Genomic DNA, 16,190 nt, shown 5'->3' on the forward strand with positions numbered 1-16,190 from the left:
AAATGTCTATGCTACCTAAAGCAATCTACACATTTAATGCAACCCCTATCAAAATCCTACCCATTTTTTTCAAAGAAATGGAACAAATAATCCTAAAATTAATATGGAACCAGGAAAGACCTCGAATAGCTAAAGGAATATTGAAAAAGAAAGCCAAAGTTGGTGGCATCACAATTCCAGACTTCAAGCTCTATTACAAAGCTGTCATCATCAAGACAGTATGGTACTGGCACAAAAACAGACACACAGATCAATGGAACAGAGTAGAGAGCCCAGAAAAAGACCCTCAACTCTATGGTCATCTTCGACAAAGCAGGAAGGAATGTCCAAAAGAAAAAAGACAGCCTCTTCAACAAATGGTGTTGGGAAAATTGGACAGCCACATGCAGAAAAATGAAATTGGGCCATTTCCTTACACCACACACGAAAATAGACTCAAAATGGATGAACGACCTCAATGTGAGAAAGGAATCCATCAAAATCCTTGAGGAGAACACATGCAGCAACCTCTTCGACCTCAGCCACAGCAACTTCTTCCTAGGAACACTGCCAAAGGCAATGGAAGCAAGGGCAAAAATGAACTATTGGGATTTCATCAAGATCAAAAGTTTCTGCACAGCAAAGGAAACAGTCAACAAAACCAAAAGACAACTGACAGAATGGGAGAAAATATTTGCAAACGACATATCGGACAAAGGGCTAGTATCCAAAATCTATAAAGGGCTCAGCAAACTCAACATCCAAAGAACAAATAATCCAATTGAGAAATGGGCAGAGGACATGAACAGACATTTCTGCAAAGAAGACATCCAGATGGCCAACAGACACATGAAAAAATGCTCCACATCACTCGGCATCAGGGAAATACAAATCAAAACCACAATGAGATACCACCTCACATCAGTAAGAATGGCTAAAATTAACAAGTGGGGAAATGACAGATGCTGGCGAGGATGTGGAGAAAGGGGAATCCTCCTACACTGTTGGTGGGAATGCAAGCTGGTGCAACCACTCTGGAAAACAGTGTGGAAGTTCCTCAAAAAGCTGAAAATATAGCTACCCTATGACCCAGCAATTGCACTACTGGGTATATACCCTAAAGATACAAACGTAGTGATCCGAAGGGGTATGTGCACCCGAATATTTATAGCAGCAATGTCCACAATAGCCAAACCATGGAAAGAACCTAGATGTCCATCAACAGATGAATGGATAAAGAAGATGTGGTACATATATGCAATGGAATACTATGCAGCCATCAAAGGAAATGAAATCTTGCCATTTGCCACGAAGTGGATGGAACTAGAGGGTATTGTGCTTAGCGAAATAAGTCAATCGGAGAAAGACAACTATCATATGATCTCCCTGATATGAGGAAGTGGAGATGCAACATGGGGGGTCTGGGGGGTAGCAAAAGAATAAATAAAACAAGATGGGATCGGGAAAGAGATAAACCATAAGAGACTGTTAATCTCACAAAACAAACTGAGGGTTGCTGGGGGAGGGGGGAGGGAGAGGGTGGTGGGGTTATGGACATTGGGTAGGGTATGTGCTATGGGGAGTGCTGTGAAACGTGTAAACCTGGCGATTCACAGACCTGTACCCCTGGGGATAAAAATACATTATATGTTTATTTAAAAAAATTAAAAAATTAAAAAAAGAAAGAATAAAATGTTAGGATACCTGGGTGGCTCAGCCGGTTAAGCCTCTGGCTTTGGCTCAGGTCCTAGGATTGAGCTGAGTCCTACATCAGTCTTCCTGCTCACGGTGGAGCCTACCTCTCCCTCTGCCTGCTGCCCCCTGCTTGTGCTCTTCCTCTCTCTCACAATAAGTAGATAAATAAAATGTTAAAAAATGTTAAAAAAAAAAAAGTTAAAAAAGAAGAAAGTGAATCATTATAAAGAATAAAATGTCTAGGAATCAATTTAACCAAGGAGGTGAAGAACCTGTACTCTGAAAACCGTAAGACAGTGAAGAAAGAAATCAAAGATGACACAAATAAATAAATGCAAAGACATACCATGCTCTTGGACTGGAAAAATTAATATCGTTAAAATGTCCATACTACCCAAAGCAATCTACAGATTCAGTGCGATCCCTACTGAAGTACCAAGAACATGTTTTCACAGAACTAAGAACAAATAATACTAAAATTTATATGGTATGAGAAAAGACCATGAATAGCTAAAGCAATTTCAAGAAAGAATAACAAAGCTGGAGGCTCACACTCCCAGCTTTCAGGCTACATTACACAATACTATAGTAATTGAAACAGTATGGTACTGGCATAAAAGATCAATGGAACAAAATAGAAAGCCCAGAAATGAACCCATGCTTATATGGCCATTCAATGACAAAGGAGGCAAGAATATACAATGGAGAAAAGACAGTTCCTTCAATAAATTAGTTGAGGGAACTGGACATCTACCTGCAAAAGAATGGAACTCAGCCAATTTCTTCCATCATATCCAAAAGGAACTACATTTAGTTCTTCTAAGTTCTGAAACCATAAAACTCCTAAAACAGACAATAAGTTCTTAGACATCATTCTAAACAGTATTTTTTTGATTTATCTCCTCAGTCAAGGGCAACAAAAGCAAAAATAAACAAGTAGGACTAGATGAATCTAAAAAGTTTTGCATCAGGGCACCTGGGTGGCTCACTAGGTTAAAACCTCTGCCTTTGGCTCAGGTCATGATCTCAGGGTCCTGGAATGGAGCCTCGCATAGAGCTCTCTGCTCAGCGGGAAGCTTGCCCCCCCCCCCAACTTGTGATCTCTGTCAAATAAATAAATTTTTAAAAACCTTTAAAAAGTTTTGCATAGCAAAAGAAATTATCAACAGAATGAAAAGACAACCCAATGAATGGGAAGTACCTGCAAATGAAGTATCTGAATCAAGGGTTAATAATGAAATATGTGAGAAACTCATCTATCTTACACCAAAAAAAAAATCTGACTTTAAAAAAAATGGGTAGAGGACTGGAAGAGACATTTTTCCAAAGAAGACATAGAGATGCCCAACAGACACACTGAAAGATGCTCAGCATCAGTCATCATCAGGGAAATGCAACACAAATCAAAACCACAGTGAGAGATAACCTCATGCCTTTCAGAATGGCCAGTATCAAAAAGATAAGAAACAACAGATGTTGAGGATAAGGGAACCACTATGCACCACTGACAGGAATGTAACAGTCTGGTGAAACCACTCTGGCAAACAGTACAGAGATTCGTCAAAAAATTAAAAATAGAAATACTGTATGATCTAGCACATCTACTCCTAGGTATATACCCAAAGAAAATGAAAACACTGGGGCGCCTGGGTGGCTCAGTGGGTTAAAGCCTCTGCCTTCGGCTCAGGTCATGATCCCAGAGTCCTGGGATCAAGCCCCACAATGGGCTCTCTGCTCAGTGGGGAACCTGCTTGCTCCTCTCTCTCTCGGCCTGCTTCTCTGCCTACTTGTGATTTCTGTCTGTCAAATAAATAAATAAAATCTTAAAAAAAAAAAAAAGAAAATGAAAACACTAATTCTAAAAGAATAATGGGATGCCTGGGTGGCTCAGTTTGTTAAATATCCAACTCTTGATTTCAGTTCATGTCTTGATCTCAGGGTCATGAGTTAAAGCCCTGTTGGGCTCTGTGCTAGGAATGGAGCCTACTTAAAGAAACAAACAAACAAACCTACCCCTATGTTCACTGCAGCATTATTTACTTTAGTCAAGATATGGAAGCAGTCTAAATATCCCTGACAGATGAATGGTTAAAGAAGATGTTATATATATACAATGCGTTATTACTCAACCATAAAAAAGAATGAAACCTTGCCATCTAAAACAACATGGATGGGCCTACAGGATATTCTGCTAAGTGAATTTGATTTTACTTCAATGTGGAATCTGAAAAACAAAACATAATACTATGCAGCCATCAAAAGAAATGAAATCTTGCCATTTGCGACAACATGGATGGAACTAGAGGGTATCATGCTTAGTGAAATAAGTCAATCGGAGAAAGACAACTATCATATGATCTCCCTGATATGAGGAAGCGGAAATGCAACATGGGGGGTTAAGGGGGTAAGAGAAGAATGAATGAAACAAGATGGGATTGGGAGGGGGACAAACCATAAACCACTCTTAATCTCACAAAACAAACTGAGGGTTGCTGGGGGGAGGGGGGTTGGGAGAAGGGGGGTGGGGTTATGGACATTGGGGAGGGTATGTGCTATGGTGAGTGCTGTGAAGTGTGTAAACCTGGCGATTCACAGACCTGTACCCCTGGGGATAAAAATACATTATATGTTTATTTAAAAAAAAAAAAAAAAAAAAAAAAAGAACAAACAAAACGAAATTCCTAAATACACAGAATGAACTCAGGACTGCCAGAGGGAAAGGTGGTAGAGGGATGGGCAAACAAAGGTAAAGGGAATAGGGTACAAACTTCCACTTAAAAGTAAGTCATAGAGAGGCGCCTGGGTGGCTCAGTGGGTTAAGCATCTGCCTTCAGCTCAGGTCATGATCCCAGGGTCCTGGGATCGAGTCCCACATCAGGCTCCCTGCTCATCAGAGAGCCTGCTTCTCCCTCTCCCTCTGCCTGCTGCTCTGCCTACTTGTGCTATCTCTTTGTCGAATAAATAAATAAAATCTTAAAAAAAAATAAGTCATAGGGATGGGGAGCACAGGAAATATAGTAGAAAATATAATATCTTTGTATGGTGACAGATGATAATTATACTTATCATGTTATTTTGTAACGTATGTAAATATCAAATTACTATGTTATACCCCTAAAAGTAATATTCTGTGTCAACTGTACTTCAAGAAAAGGATGAATTTCCCAGAAAAAAAAGACAATATAAGTTACCAAAATCAAGAATAAGAGATATCACTATAGATTCTATAGATCTTAAAAGGATAAGAGAATACAACAATTTTATGCCAATAAATTCACCAAATTAGAGGATATGGACAAATTCCTTGAAACAAAATCTGAATTTCTCCATATCTATTAAAGAAATCACACTTGTTGTTAAAAACCTTTCCACATCAAAAACTCCAGGCCTAAAGGGTTTCACTGGTGAATTCTACAAACAATTAAGAAAATATTTCTCTTTTTATTTTTTGGTTAAAGATTTTTGTTTATCTATGACTGAGAGAGAAAGCTAGAGAGGGAACACAAGCACGAGGGAGCTAGAGAGGAAGAAGCAGGCTCCCCACTGAGTAGGGAGCCTGATATGGGGCTCGATCCCAGGATGCTGGAATCGTGACCTGAGCTGAAGGCAGACATTTAACAACTGAGCCACCCAGGCTCAGTTCCCAACTCATTCTATAAGGTCAGTATTACCCTGATATCAAAACCAGGCAGACATACAAGGAAAGTACAGACCTCATAGAAATTGATGCCAATTTTAATTTTTTTTAGATTTTATTTATTTGAGAGAAGGAGAGCTCCACAAGTAGAGCTGTGAGCCCAATGCGGGCCTTGATCCCGGGACTCCAGGATCATGACCTGAGCCAAAGGCAGTCGCCTAACCAACTGAGCTACCCAGGTGCCTGATGTAAATTTTTAAAGCAAAATTTTGTAGACTGAATCCATCAATATGAAAAATAAAAATACATCGAACCAGGTGAGGTTTATCTTAAGGATGCAGGTTGGTTTAATACCTGGAAACCAATGTAATTACCACATATCAAACTGAAAAGCGAAAACCATTCAATCATTTCAAAAGATGCAAAAACAGTATTTGACGAAATACAGTATCTATTCCTAATTCTTGGCTAAACAACATAAATACATTTTCTTTTTTTTTTTTTAAGATTTTTATTTATTTATATGACAGACAGAGATCAAAGGAGGCAGAGAGGCAGGCAGAGAGAGAGAGAGAGGTGGAAGCAGGCTCCCTGCTGAGCAGAGCACCTGATGTGGGGCTTGATCCCAGGACCCCAGGATCATGACCTGAGCTGAAGACAGAGGCTTTAACCCACTGAGCCACCCAGGTGCCCCCATAAATACATTTTCTAAAGGCCCTCTCTACCCCTGCACAGTTTCCATTCTATCATTCAACTAAATTTGCCTTTGCTCTACTGCTTCTGAGACACAATACAGCATGGCCATTAAGAGTGTGAACTCTGGGGATGCCTGGGTGGCTCAGTTGGTTGAACACTGCCTTCAGACAGGCATGATCCCAGGGTCCTGAGATAGAGTCCTGCATCGGGCTCCTTGCTCAGCAGGGAGCCTGCTTCTTTTGCTGCCTCTGCCTGTCTCTCTGCCTGCTTGTGTGTACTCTCTCTCTCTGGCAAATAAATAAAATCTTAAAAAAAAAAAAAAAAAAAAAGAGTGTGAACTCTGGAGCTGTAATACCTGGGTTCAAATCCCAGCTCCACCCCTTACTGGGTGTGCAACCCTGAACAGTTACAACTTCTTCATGCCTCATTTTTCCTATCTACAAAGTGAGGATAATAATAAGACTTCTCTTATAGGGTATCATGAAGTTAAATGAATTCATATATATACAAAGCACTAAAAACAGTGCCTGACATATAATAAGAACTATGTAAGCATTAACTATTATTTTTATTATTACCTTTGGAAAATACCTAGCCCTTAACCTCTGGTTGATCTCAGACGATCACTTTGTTGAGAAGCATTTCAGCAGGTTAAACTAAATCCGAGAGATTAGTACAGAGTCGTTAAGGTCATGGAGAGCCAGAGCTTGAATCCTGGCTCAGTTAATTCCAGGCTAGGTGTCCTGAAGCTCATTGCTTAACCTCTTTTCTCATGCTCAAAAGGGTCTTAGTATCTTACTTCTTCAGACTGTTATGAGGGCCGTGTCGAAAATCCCTTTTCTTTTCTCAATCTCCCACCAAAGCCAGACTTACTTTACCAGGATGTCTTCCAATTGGACTGGTCCTAGGCCTGGCTTTTCCAGAAACCAAGAGCAAATGCTGGCCTCTGAAGAGGTCGATATTAAAAGGTCAATCCTGTATTTGCCCAGAACTTTTGGGGTGTTGTCCTCTCAGAGGCCAGAATTACTTTTCAGGGTCATGAGAATGCCTTTTGGGGACCAGGATTCTGATGGGAAGAGCCTGGCTCTAACGAGCTTATAACTGGTCTTCTATCAACTGGTAATATTTCTGAAAGTCAGTCCTAGAACTTCCAATCTCTATTTGGGAGTTAATTAGTACCTTAAAGACAGTGGCTACAAAAAATCTGTATTTCCAATCCCAATGTTTTATAAGAACTTTAATTCTTATTAAAATGCCACTGCTCACACTTTAACATGCTCTCCACATCTATCTCTTGGTGTACAATGTGGCTCCATATGCATTTTTCCTCCTCAAATAGCTGATTATCTGTATTTCTGGGTATCTCTGGGGTTTTGATTCTGTGCCCGACCTATATTTCTATTTTCAGGCCAGGTCCCACAAACTTGAGGACTACTCAAGTAGTCCCCACTGTCATCAGTAGCCACATCTATTCTGCATTTCTCAAGTTTGTTTACTCTGGATTCATCTTTGTCAAGTCTATCTTCTTTGTCCTCATGTATGCTTTAGCATCAAGTGATTCTATCTCAATTCATTTTTTTCTTTTTTGTGAGAGCACGCACACAAACACAAGTACATGGTGGGAGCAGGGCAGAGGGATAGGGAAAGTATGTCAAGCAGGCTCCACACCCAGCACGGAGCCCAACATGGGGCTCCATCCCATGACCCTGATATCATGACCTGAGCAGAAGTCTAGAGTCAGACACTCAGACGACTGAGCCACCCAGGCACTCCTCAAGTGAGTCCATTTTTAGTAGGCTTCAGACACATCTGTTTCTTCCCTTCTGGTTGCTCAAATTCAAAATCTTAATCATTTTACAATACTGCAAGAGCAAAAACCTCCTAGCTGGCCTCCCCCTATTCAACTCATAGCAGAGAACTTTCCCACTCACATGTTATTTTGAATATAGCAGTAATGTTTAATTCCATTTAAACCAAATGGTTTTTAAGACCTGAAGACACTCTCCTCTATCGACCTCCATCTAAAGGCCTTCATTTCCCAACACTCTGGATCCAGGATCATCAATACAGACAACTATATTTTTCTCTCATCAGTGTGTTCCCTAGTCCTAGGTACTGATTCCACAGCCCAAATCCTCTCAACTGTCATGTGATATAATATTTAAGAATATAGGGGCTAAGGGTATAGGTTAGAAAAGCTCCATTTCTGATTAGCTATGACCTTCTTTATGCCTCAAGCTTCATGTGGAAAGCAAGACAATTACAATACCAACCACAGCACCAACTGGCCTCAGATGTGGGTCAGACTAACAGAGCTTGTCTATGCAAAGCACTCTCCTCACACAGTAAGCACTGAGGAAGCACTAGCTATTACTACTGTCCTACTAGTACCGTACTGCCTCCTAACAAGAGACCTAGGGCCTGGCACATCCTAGGTGGTCCAGAAAATGAATATTTATTCTTGCTTCCAAAATTATTCAAATACTAGTGAAAGATACAGATTTTAATCTGGGAATTTGACTTACCTTTAAATCTGAGTTGGCTGCAAATTTCTGTCCAATTAAAGCTGCATTTCCTCCTACATAGTGCTGTAAGACAGTTTCAAAGTTATTAGACAGTATTTTAACAACCCATGTTACCCAAGCTTAGTAATTTTTTTAATTTGTTAATTTATAGTCCATTCCCCCCCCCCCAAAATTTTGAGGCTACTTTACAACAGTAACACACAGATGAAGTTTTAATAAAATTATTAACCTCCTAGGTTCACAGACAATGAATTATAAACAAAGGCTAAAAAAACCCAAATATGTTAACTATAAAAATTAGTGTAACTGCCTTAATTGTAGATCAGATCTGGCCTTGAGCTTTCAGGAAGCTAGAAGAGATAAAGGAAATATGAAAAATGTGGACAGATCTTGTCTTCTGTGCCACAGTCCTACTGAAATGAATATATGACTGTGTTACTCTCCTCCTAAAAATCATTCAATAGATACTTCAATGAACTAAACTCAACTTGTAAGTGAGGCACACAGGCCTTTCTTTATCTGCCCCCCAACCCTGTGCTCTTTTTTCTACCTCCTCTCCTGTGCTTCCCTCCCACACCATGCCTATAGCTCTCTGAGCCTGTCTTCTTCGGTCTTTGTTCTTTTTTTTTTTTTTTTTTTAAAGATTTTATTTATTTATTTGACAGAGAGAAATCACAAGTAGATGGAGAGGCAGGCAGAGAGAGAGAGGGAAGCAGGCTCCCTGCTGAGCAGAGAGCCCGATGCAGGACTCGATCCCAGGACCCTGAGACCATGACCTGAGCCGAAGGCAGCGGCTTAACCCACTGAGCCACCCAGGCGCCCTTCGGTCTTTGTTCTTTTAGCACACGCTATTCCTCTCTCCTGGATGCCCAGCCCTTCTCATGCACTGGGAAATACCCACTTCCTTCTCAAGAATCACCTGCACGCACCTCTTCTGTCATGCCTGCTGTCTCTCTTTCCCCACTGCCACCTCAGCCTCCACAGCCGCCCTCCCAGACAGGATTAGAGATCCCTTGCCATCCCTATACTCGAACTCCACTAAAGCCCTTGTCCACTTGGGCTACTGTCATCTGGGTACATGACTAGCTCCCTCAAGGCAGGACTGGCTCTCTTCTTATTACAGTAAGCGCTCGGTAAATGATTGTTGCTAAGTTTCAAAAAAGATGTGTTAGAAAATATAAAGGCTTTCCTAGGAGCAAGTCTAAGGGTAATGGGTCCTAACGTAGAACTATGTCTCCTAAACACCACTCCTTTCAGCTGCAGACCTGGTGCTGGAGAGGCAGATGACTCAAGACCGGTATTCCATGTTGCTGACTAAGGATGGATCCACATGCTTTGGACACCTAACAAATAGGATAAGGCTGATGCTCCATTATGAAAACTGAGAAGCCTAATCAATACTCTTGCTCAGATGGAACGCCACTATCTTACCTTCTAGCCCTCGACCACATGCAGAGGCACAGACTAAACAATTCAATTCTAGATTCTAGACACCACTTTCATCCTAAGCTTCCTGTTGACCAACTCCAGATTCAGGTAAACAATAACTGCTTCCTGTAGGTAAATTTAAAGCTTTCTGTGAGATACAGGCTAAAATTTGGTCTTTTACATTTTAGCATGAATTTTTATTTGACTCTTATGGCCAGATGAATTTACTAAAAATCTTGAGGGAAAATATTAAGATTTTATGAAGTAGATTTTAGATTTTTCATGTAATAGTTATTAACTACTGTTTTATCAATCTGCTTATAGTTTAAGGGAGTTTGAAAAGACATCAAATGAAGTGTTGCCTTCACGGAAGGTAAGGAGAGCATTTTAGACCTCATACTTTTAAGAAATAACTTGGACAATCAAAAAGCTATCTTTATAGAAAAAAAATCTTTTTTTGCATCATGAAACAAAAGGCAGGATCAAAGCAGAAGAGAATAGAAATTGAATTAGTGGTTCAAATACAATGATAATAAAGACTTTTAGCAGCAGACTTGTCACCATGTTAGAACTACTGAGATACTTTCATAAAAGATCAGAATCTCACTAGTGAACTCAGCTATAAAAAAGACTGCAGCCGACATTTTAACAGCTTGCTGTTTGCTTTACAACCTCGGCTGGGTAACGCCCATGCCCACTTTAATGTTCAAATGGGAAGATTCAAAAGCAAAAAGAACTTTAAAACCTTGAAAGTTCTCAAAATAAAAGTGGCCAAAAAGAATGGCCCATGAAAAGTACCAATTAAAAATGGCATTAAGGAGCTCCCCTAGCAAGAACCACATCTAGACTGATGTGACTAGCCAAGGCAAGATTTTAGGTGAGTAGGAAAAACTGGGGGTGGGGGGTGGGGGGTAGACAGACGCTGAAATAAACAATCAAAATTCAGTCTCAAGAGGTGTGAGGGCACGTGTCGCTGAAGGAATGCTGGGGTTAAGGGCCTGGGATGTCCAGGCCCAGCACTGCCTCTTACTCCATGTGAACCTTAAAAAAGTATCAGAACCATGTGGGCCCTAAAGCTTTATTTATGATCACCGTGTGGGCTTGGGGACCCCTAGGTCTGACAGGTCCTATCCTGTAGACCAGGGGTTCTCAAAACAAGGTCCTCAGAACAAGAGCATTAATGCAACCAGGAAACTTCCCAGTAGGGAAGTAAGTTCTTGAGTCCCACCCTACATCTACTGAATCAGAAACTCTGGGAGTAAGGCCCAGAAATCTGTTTCATTAACCTCCCCCCACAGTGATTCTGTGTTTTAGGTCTGAGAACGACTGATCTAGACCAGTGCTTCTCAACCAATGTGATTTTTTTCTCCCCAGCCTGGGAACAACTGAGTATGACCTTTTTAACTGTCACAGCTAGGGAAGGAAGAGAGTGCTATTGTCTGTCATCCAGTGGGTAGATGCGAGAGATGCTGCTGACATCTCACCTGTGCAGGACAGCCCCTACCACAAAGAATTATCCAACCCAAAACATCAGTATTGCTGAGGTAAGGAACCTGGCTCTGGGCCACCAGAGCAGAGGTGAGGATCCAGGACTCCCTTGCCCATGCACAAGCTACAAATAGCGCTCTGTGTGTTTAGCCTTATTCTCCTGCTCAGGAAGGACTCAGCCATATTATTATTCCACATTATCAGCCACAAACAAGAGTGGGCATCTTTACTACCTTCAAATTGGGCAATATGAAAAAAGAACAATTTGATAGATGGACTAGGACCAAAATTTTGGTAACTAGGCTTCCTAAATGTTGGCTGAATTGAACTGACTAGAAACAGTGGAGTTAATGAAAAGTTCAGATACACAGTTTGACAGAAAGGGAAAATACTACGGAACTGAATTCCTAACAATCACCCTCCAGAGAGACTGAGGAAAAGTTACTTGGTTGCTTCTAGGAACCTTATACAAAAAGCTATCTTTCCCCACCTTATTTTAATTTACTGCTGGTGAACCAAACAGACCTGGGCTCCTGGGAGCTCTGATGCAGTCTGGGCAATGTCATGGAAAGCTTCCTTATCGCTGAAGAAGCGCTCAGCTGCGGCTCCCTTCCCCATGAAGTGAACAAAAGCTTCTTCCAGATCATTCCTTGAATGCAGAATGGTGTGATCTTTTCCATTCCCAGGACGCCGGCCAAGCGCCTGCAAGAGCTTCACCCCTGAGAGCACTACATCCACACAGGCATTGACTCTGGAAGGAAGGAGGAAAGAGGCAGTGTGAAAGAAAAGAGAAGCAGCACCATGGAAGCTACTCTGCATTTAATAACAGAGAAATGTTTCCAGGAACTGTATCCAAACAGAAAAACCAAGGAAGTGGATCGAAATCTGGACAGGGAAATAAATAGCCTATGGCAGGAGGAAGATTCCTTTATCTGGACAAACATCTTAGGATCGAAACACAGGAATCTTTCTTACAGGATGGCAAACTTTTTTTTTTTCCTTAAAGATTTTATTTATTTGTGAGAAAGAGAGAGACATTAAGCAAGGAGGCCGACGTGGGACTCGATAACAGGACTCTGGGATGATTACCTGAGCTAAAGGCAGATGCTTAACCGAGACACCCAGGCATCCCCAGTGTGGCAAACTTTTACGCTAGCTACAGAGAGAAAACAGGTGCTCAGCATTTGAGAACAAAATTATCATAATACAAATACAGCATTTCTGAGAAAATGTTGGCAGAGACATACTGTCTGGATTCCTACTGGCTTTCTGACTTGGGCAAGTCACTTTAATTTCTCAACTTCCTCATTTACGGTGTAATGTGGGTGTTAGACTCATAGAACTGTACTGAAGATTAATATATGCTTAGGAACACTGCTTGGTGCAAAGTAAGCAAAATATAAGTTTTGATCAAAGGCCAAATATCAGATACCTTCCCCTCAAAGACACATTAGGATGGTGGTAACACTCACTAAATACCTAATGTCTAAATACTCCTAGCTGAAACTTTTCAACAGTTAAGTGGCGCCTTAAAGACTGAGGCACATCTGTAGCCTGGTAACAATTCATCACTTGGCAGGTGTTCAGTGGACCAAACCAAGACCTTTAAAGGGCCTGTGAGAAGCCAGTGCTGCACTACCTAGTTGTCTCTATGGAAACAAATTATAAGGCACTATGGTTGTCTGGCTTGGCCTGTCTATAAAAATATAAAACAGAAAAGTTCTGATTTATGTTTTTAGTGTTACTTTCCTAAAAGCCATCCCTTAGAGAAGGGTCAAATAATTTGGGTACCTAGAGAAGGACTTCCTGTCCCCCACCCCACAATCACCTTGATTCCTGCCTCTGCCTACTGGGGATGTCATTTTTGCCAGGGGGGCTAGATGACCACACAGGCAGCTGGAAGCTTCTGAGAAGGCCAAAGCTCACAGTAGGCCAACAACAAGCTTCTGGTGATAAGGATGGATGGGCTTCCAAGGGTAATTCCGAGCAGCTTCGAAAGCAAAAAGTATATTCATTCATAAGAAAGGCCCAAACAATTGGATTCTGGTGTAGACTATAGCTCTGTTTCCCTTCCAGATGCAGATGAAGGGATTAACTCTGTGTCAGTAAGAATGTTGATCTAGTTAGTGTCATTCCCAGTACCTGGCTTCACTCTGACTTTTGAAACCCATCTTACTCCACTCCTCTGTTGATCTATTAGATCCATTAGTAGATCTAACTAGATGGAGAATTAGTAATCCTCTGGGACACAAAGGCTGACTTTTAATATTTTATTTATTTATTTGACAGAGAGAGAGAGATCACAAGTAGGCAGAGAGCCAGGCAGAGAGAGCGGGGAAGTAGGCTCCCCGCTGAGCAGAGAGCCCGGTGCAGGGCTTGATCCCAGGACTCTGAGATCATGACCTGAGCCGAAGGCAGAGAGGCTTAACCCCCTGAGCCACCCAGGCACTCCCGACTTTTTTTTTTTAAACCATGAATCCTGAAAGCACTTTTCAAATTGTCATCGACAGCACTGTGTACCCCTGTCCCCCATCAATTCATATGTTTAAGCCCTAACCACACATGTGAATGTTTTTGGAGATAAATACTATTTAAAGAGATAATTAAGGTTCAATGAGGCCATAATCCAAGAAGACTAATCTCCATATAACAAGAAGAGACACCAGGAGTATGCATGCACAGAGGAAAGTCCATACAGTTTAAGTGGTGGGAAGAAGGCCATCTGCTAGTCAGGATCTCATTCTGAGACTATCAGCCTCTAGAACCACAAGAAAATTCCTGTTATTTAAGTCACCCAGTCTGTGGTATTCTGTCATGTCAGGCTAAACACTAATAATGAATATATCTGTCTTCAACAAATGAGGTGGATACTTTGTCTTCACCCATTTTTACATCCTCAGAGCCTAGCAAAGACTTGACACATACCATATAATTGCTGATACTTGCTGAATGTCCATAAAGCCAGGGAGGACACTTAAGAAACTGATAAGAAGGAACACCTGGATGGCTCAGTTCATTAAGCATCTGACTCTTGATTTCAGATCAGGTCATGACCTCAGGGTCATGAGATGGAGCCCCATGCTGGGCTCTGCACTCAGCATGGAGTCTGCTTGAGATTCTCTACCTCTACCTGACCCCACCCCCCGACTTGCACCTGTGCACTTTCTCACAAAATAAATAAAATCTTTAAAAACAAAAAACCAAGCAAACAAAACCTAAAAGAAACTCATAAGGAAGTAGGTGAAAGCGCCTGAAATTGAGAGAAGAGATAAAAGGAAATACTATCTGAAGAAACTATATGCTGGTTTAAAAAAAAAAAAAAAAAAAAGAGTCCTATGGGGTACCGGGTTAGCTCAGGACATGAAGCATGCAACTCTTGATCGCAGGGTTAAGTATGAGCCCCACAATGAGTGCAGAGATGACTCAAAATAAATATTAAAAAAATACTAACATTTGTGTGCTCTTTACAGAAGACACTATGCAAGATTACACAATTATTTTGTTTAATCTTCAGGATAACTTTGCTCTACCCTTGCCTCAAGCACTCACAAAAACTAGCAGAGTACTTCATAGAAGGTCTGCTTTTGTATCATGCTTCTGAGGTGATGGCAAGATATTTAAATCGAATTAAGACAAGGTTTAAAGTTAGTGTGAAGGGAACAATGAGGAATACAAAGAAAGGAGGCCCTGTGAGTTGGGAGAACATTAAATATGCAATGTCACTGAAGTCAAGGGAAGAAAAGAGTTTCAAGGAGAAAGGCATGTTCAGCGCGTGGAAGACTGCACGGGGCTGACAACGAAGACTAAAAAAGGGCAGCTGAATTGGAAAATCAACAAATCACCAGTAAGCTTTGAGAGAGCAGTTTCAATAGCGACGGTCTCCCAGACTACGGTATTAAAAGAAGGAGAAACAAGGGAGATAAAGTCGGTAGCTAAAGGTAGTGAACCACACCACTCAAGACGTTCAGAAGAGGGCGAGCGTCTTCGAAGTGTGACCGCAAAAAGGCAGTGGCCAAAAGATCTGTAACAGGATTGAAGGAGACTAGCACAGGAGGGTGTCCGGCTGCGCGGGATTTGCAGAGGCTATTAGATCCTACCGAGATGACAGAGGGGCGCAGAGACCAGACAAGAGGAAAAAGCAGTCTGATGAGTCCCTGCAGCAGTGACGAACAGGGCTGGTCCCAGACATCCGACGCTTCACCAAGGAGGCAGCGTGGACACCAGCGCCGAGAAGCCTTCCCGGAAACGTCTGGGAAACCCTATTTCCGCGCGGTTCTACCTCCCAGTTCCCCAGCCGCCCGAACTCCTCCAAGGCGGCCCTCGGAGGCCCGAAGCACCCGCACTTCCTGGAAAGACCCAAAGACGCAGGCCCCGCAGGCACTCACCCCACGGCCACGCGGCGCCAGCGCCGGGCCGGCCGTACGATGAGCGCGTCCCAGGCGGCCGCCAAGCGGCCCTCAGGGGAGCCGGGTCCCGGAGGCGCGGGCGCCAGCTGTAGCGAGCTCCACAGCGAGCGAAGCGCCGAGCCGGGCAGCTGCGGCTCCAGCAGGAGGACACAGCCCACCGCCAGCGCCAGGAAGCCGGCATACGCAGAGCCGCGCCACAGCGCCATGGGGACAGAGGCGCCGCAGCCGCCGGCTCGCTCCTTTCCCAGCCCGCGCCTCTTCCGTCTCGGCGTGCGCCGCCGTAGACACGCGCCACGTCACGCAGGCGCGCCACGGCCCCCGAGGGGCGGGCTGGGG

General features: G+C 42.4%; 1 protein-coding gene across 2 annotated transcripts in view; it reads right to left on the bottom strand.

Annotated features, from left to right (window-relative positions):
- ADPGK (ADP dependent glucokinase) overlaps window positions 1-16,147 on the bottom strand; it is a 40,092-nt gene extending 23,945 nt beyond the window's left edge. The window contains exons 1-3 of one of the 2 annotated variants that reach the window (XM_082735782.1): window positions 15,834-16,147; window positions 11,974-12,199; window positions 8,533-8,595 (exon numbers count right to left, since the gene is read on the bottom strand). In XM_082735782.1, coding sequence (XP_082591908.1) covers window positions 8,533-8,595; window positions 11,974-12,199; window positions 15,834-16,060 — 516 coding nt within the window. In that variant the 5' untranslated portion in view covers window positions 16,061-16,147. The remainder of the gene's footprint in view (window positions 1-8,532; window positions 8,596-11,973; window positions 12,200-15,833) is intronic. The other variant, XM_082735783.1, reaches the window with a different exon arrangement.
- Between the last annotated feature and the right edge of the window lie 43 nt (window positions 16,148-16,190).

The sequence above is a fragment of the Mustela nivalis genome (assembly GCF_964662115.1).
Source record: "Mustela nivalis genome assembly, chromosome: 6".
Taxonomy (NCBI): Eukaryota; Metazoa; Chordata; class Mammalia; order Carnivora; family Mustelidae; genus Mustela; species Mustela nivalis.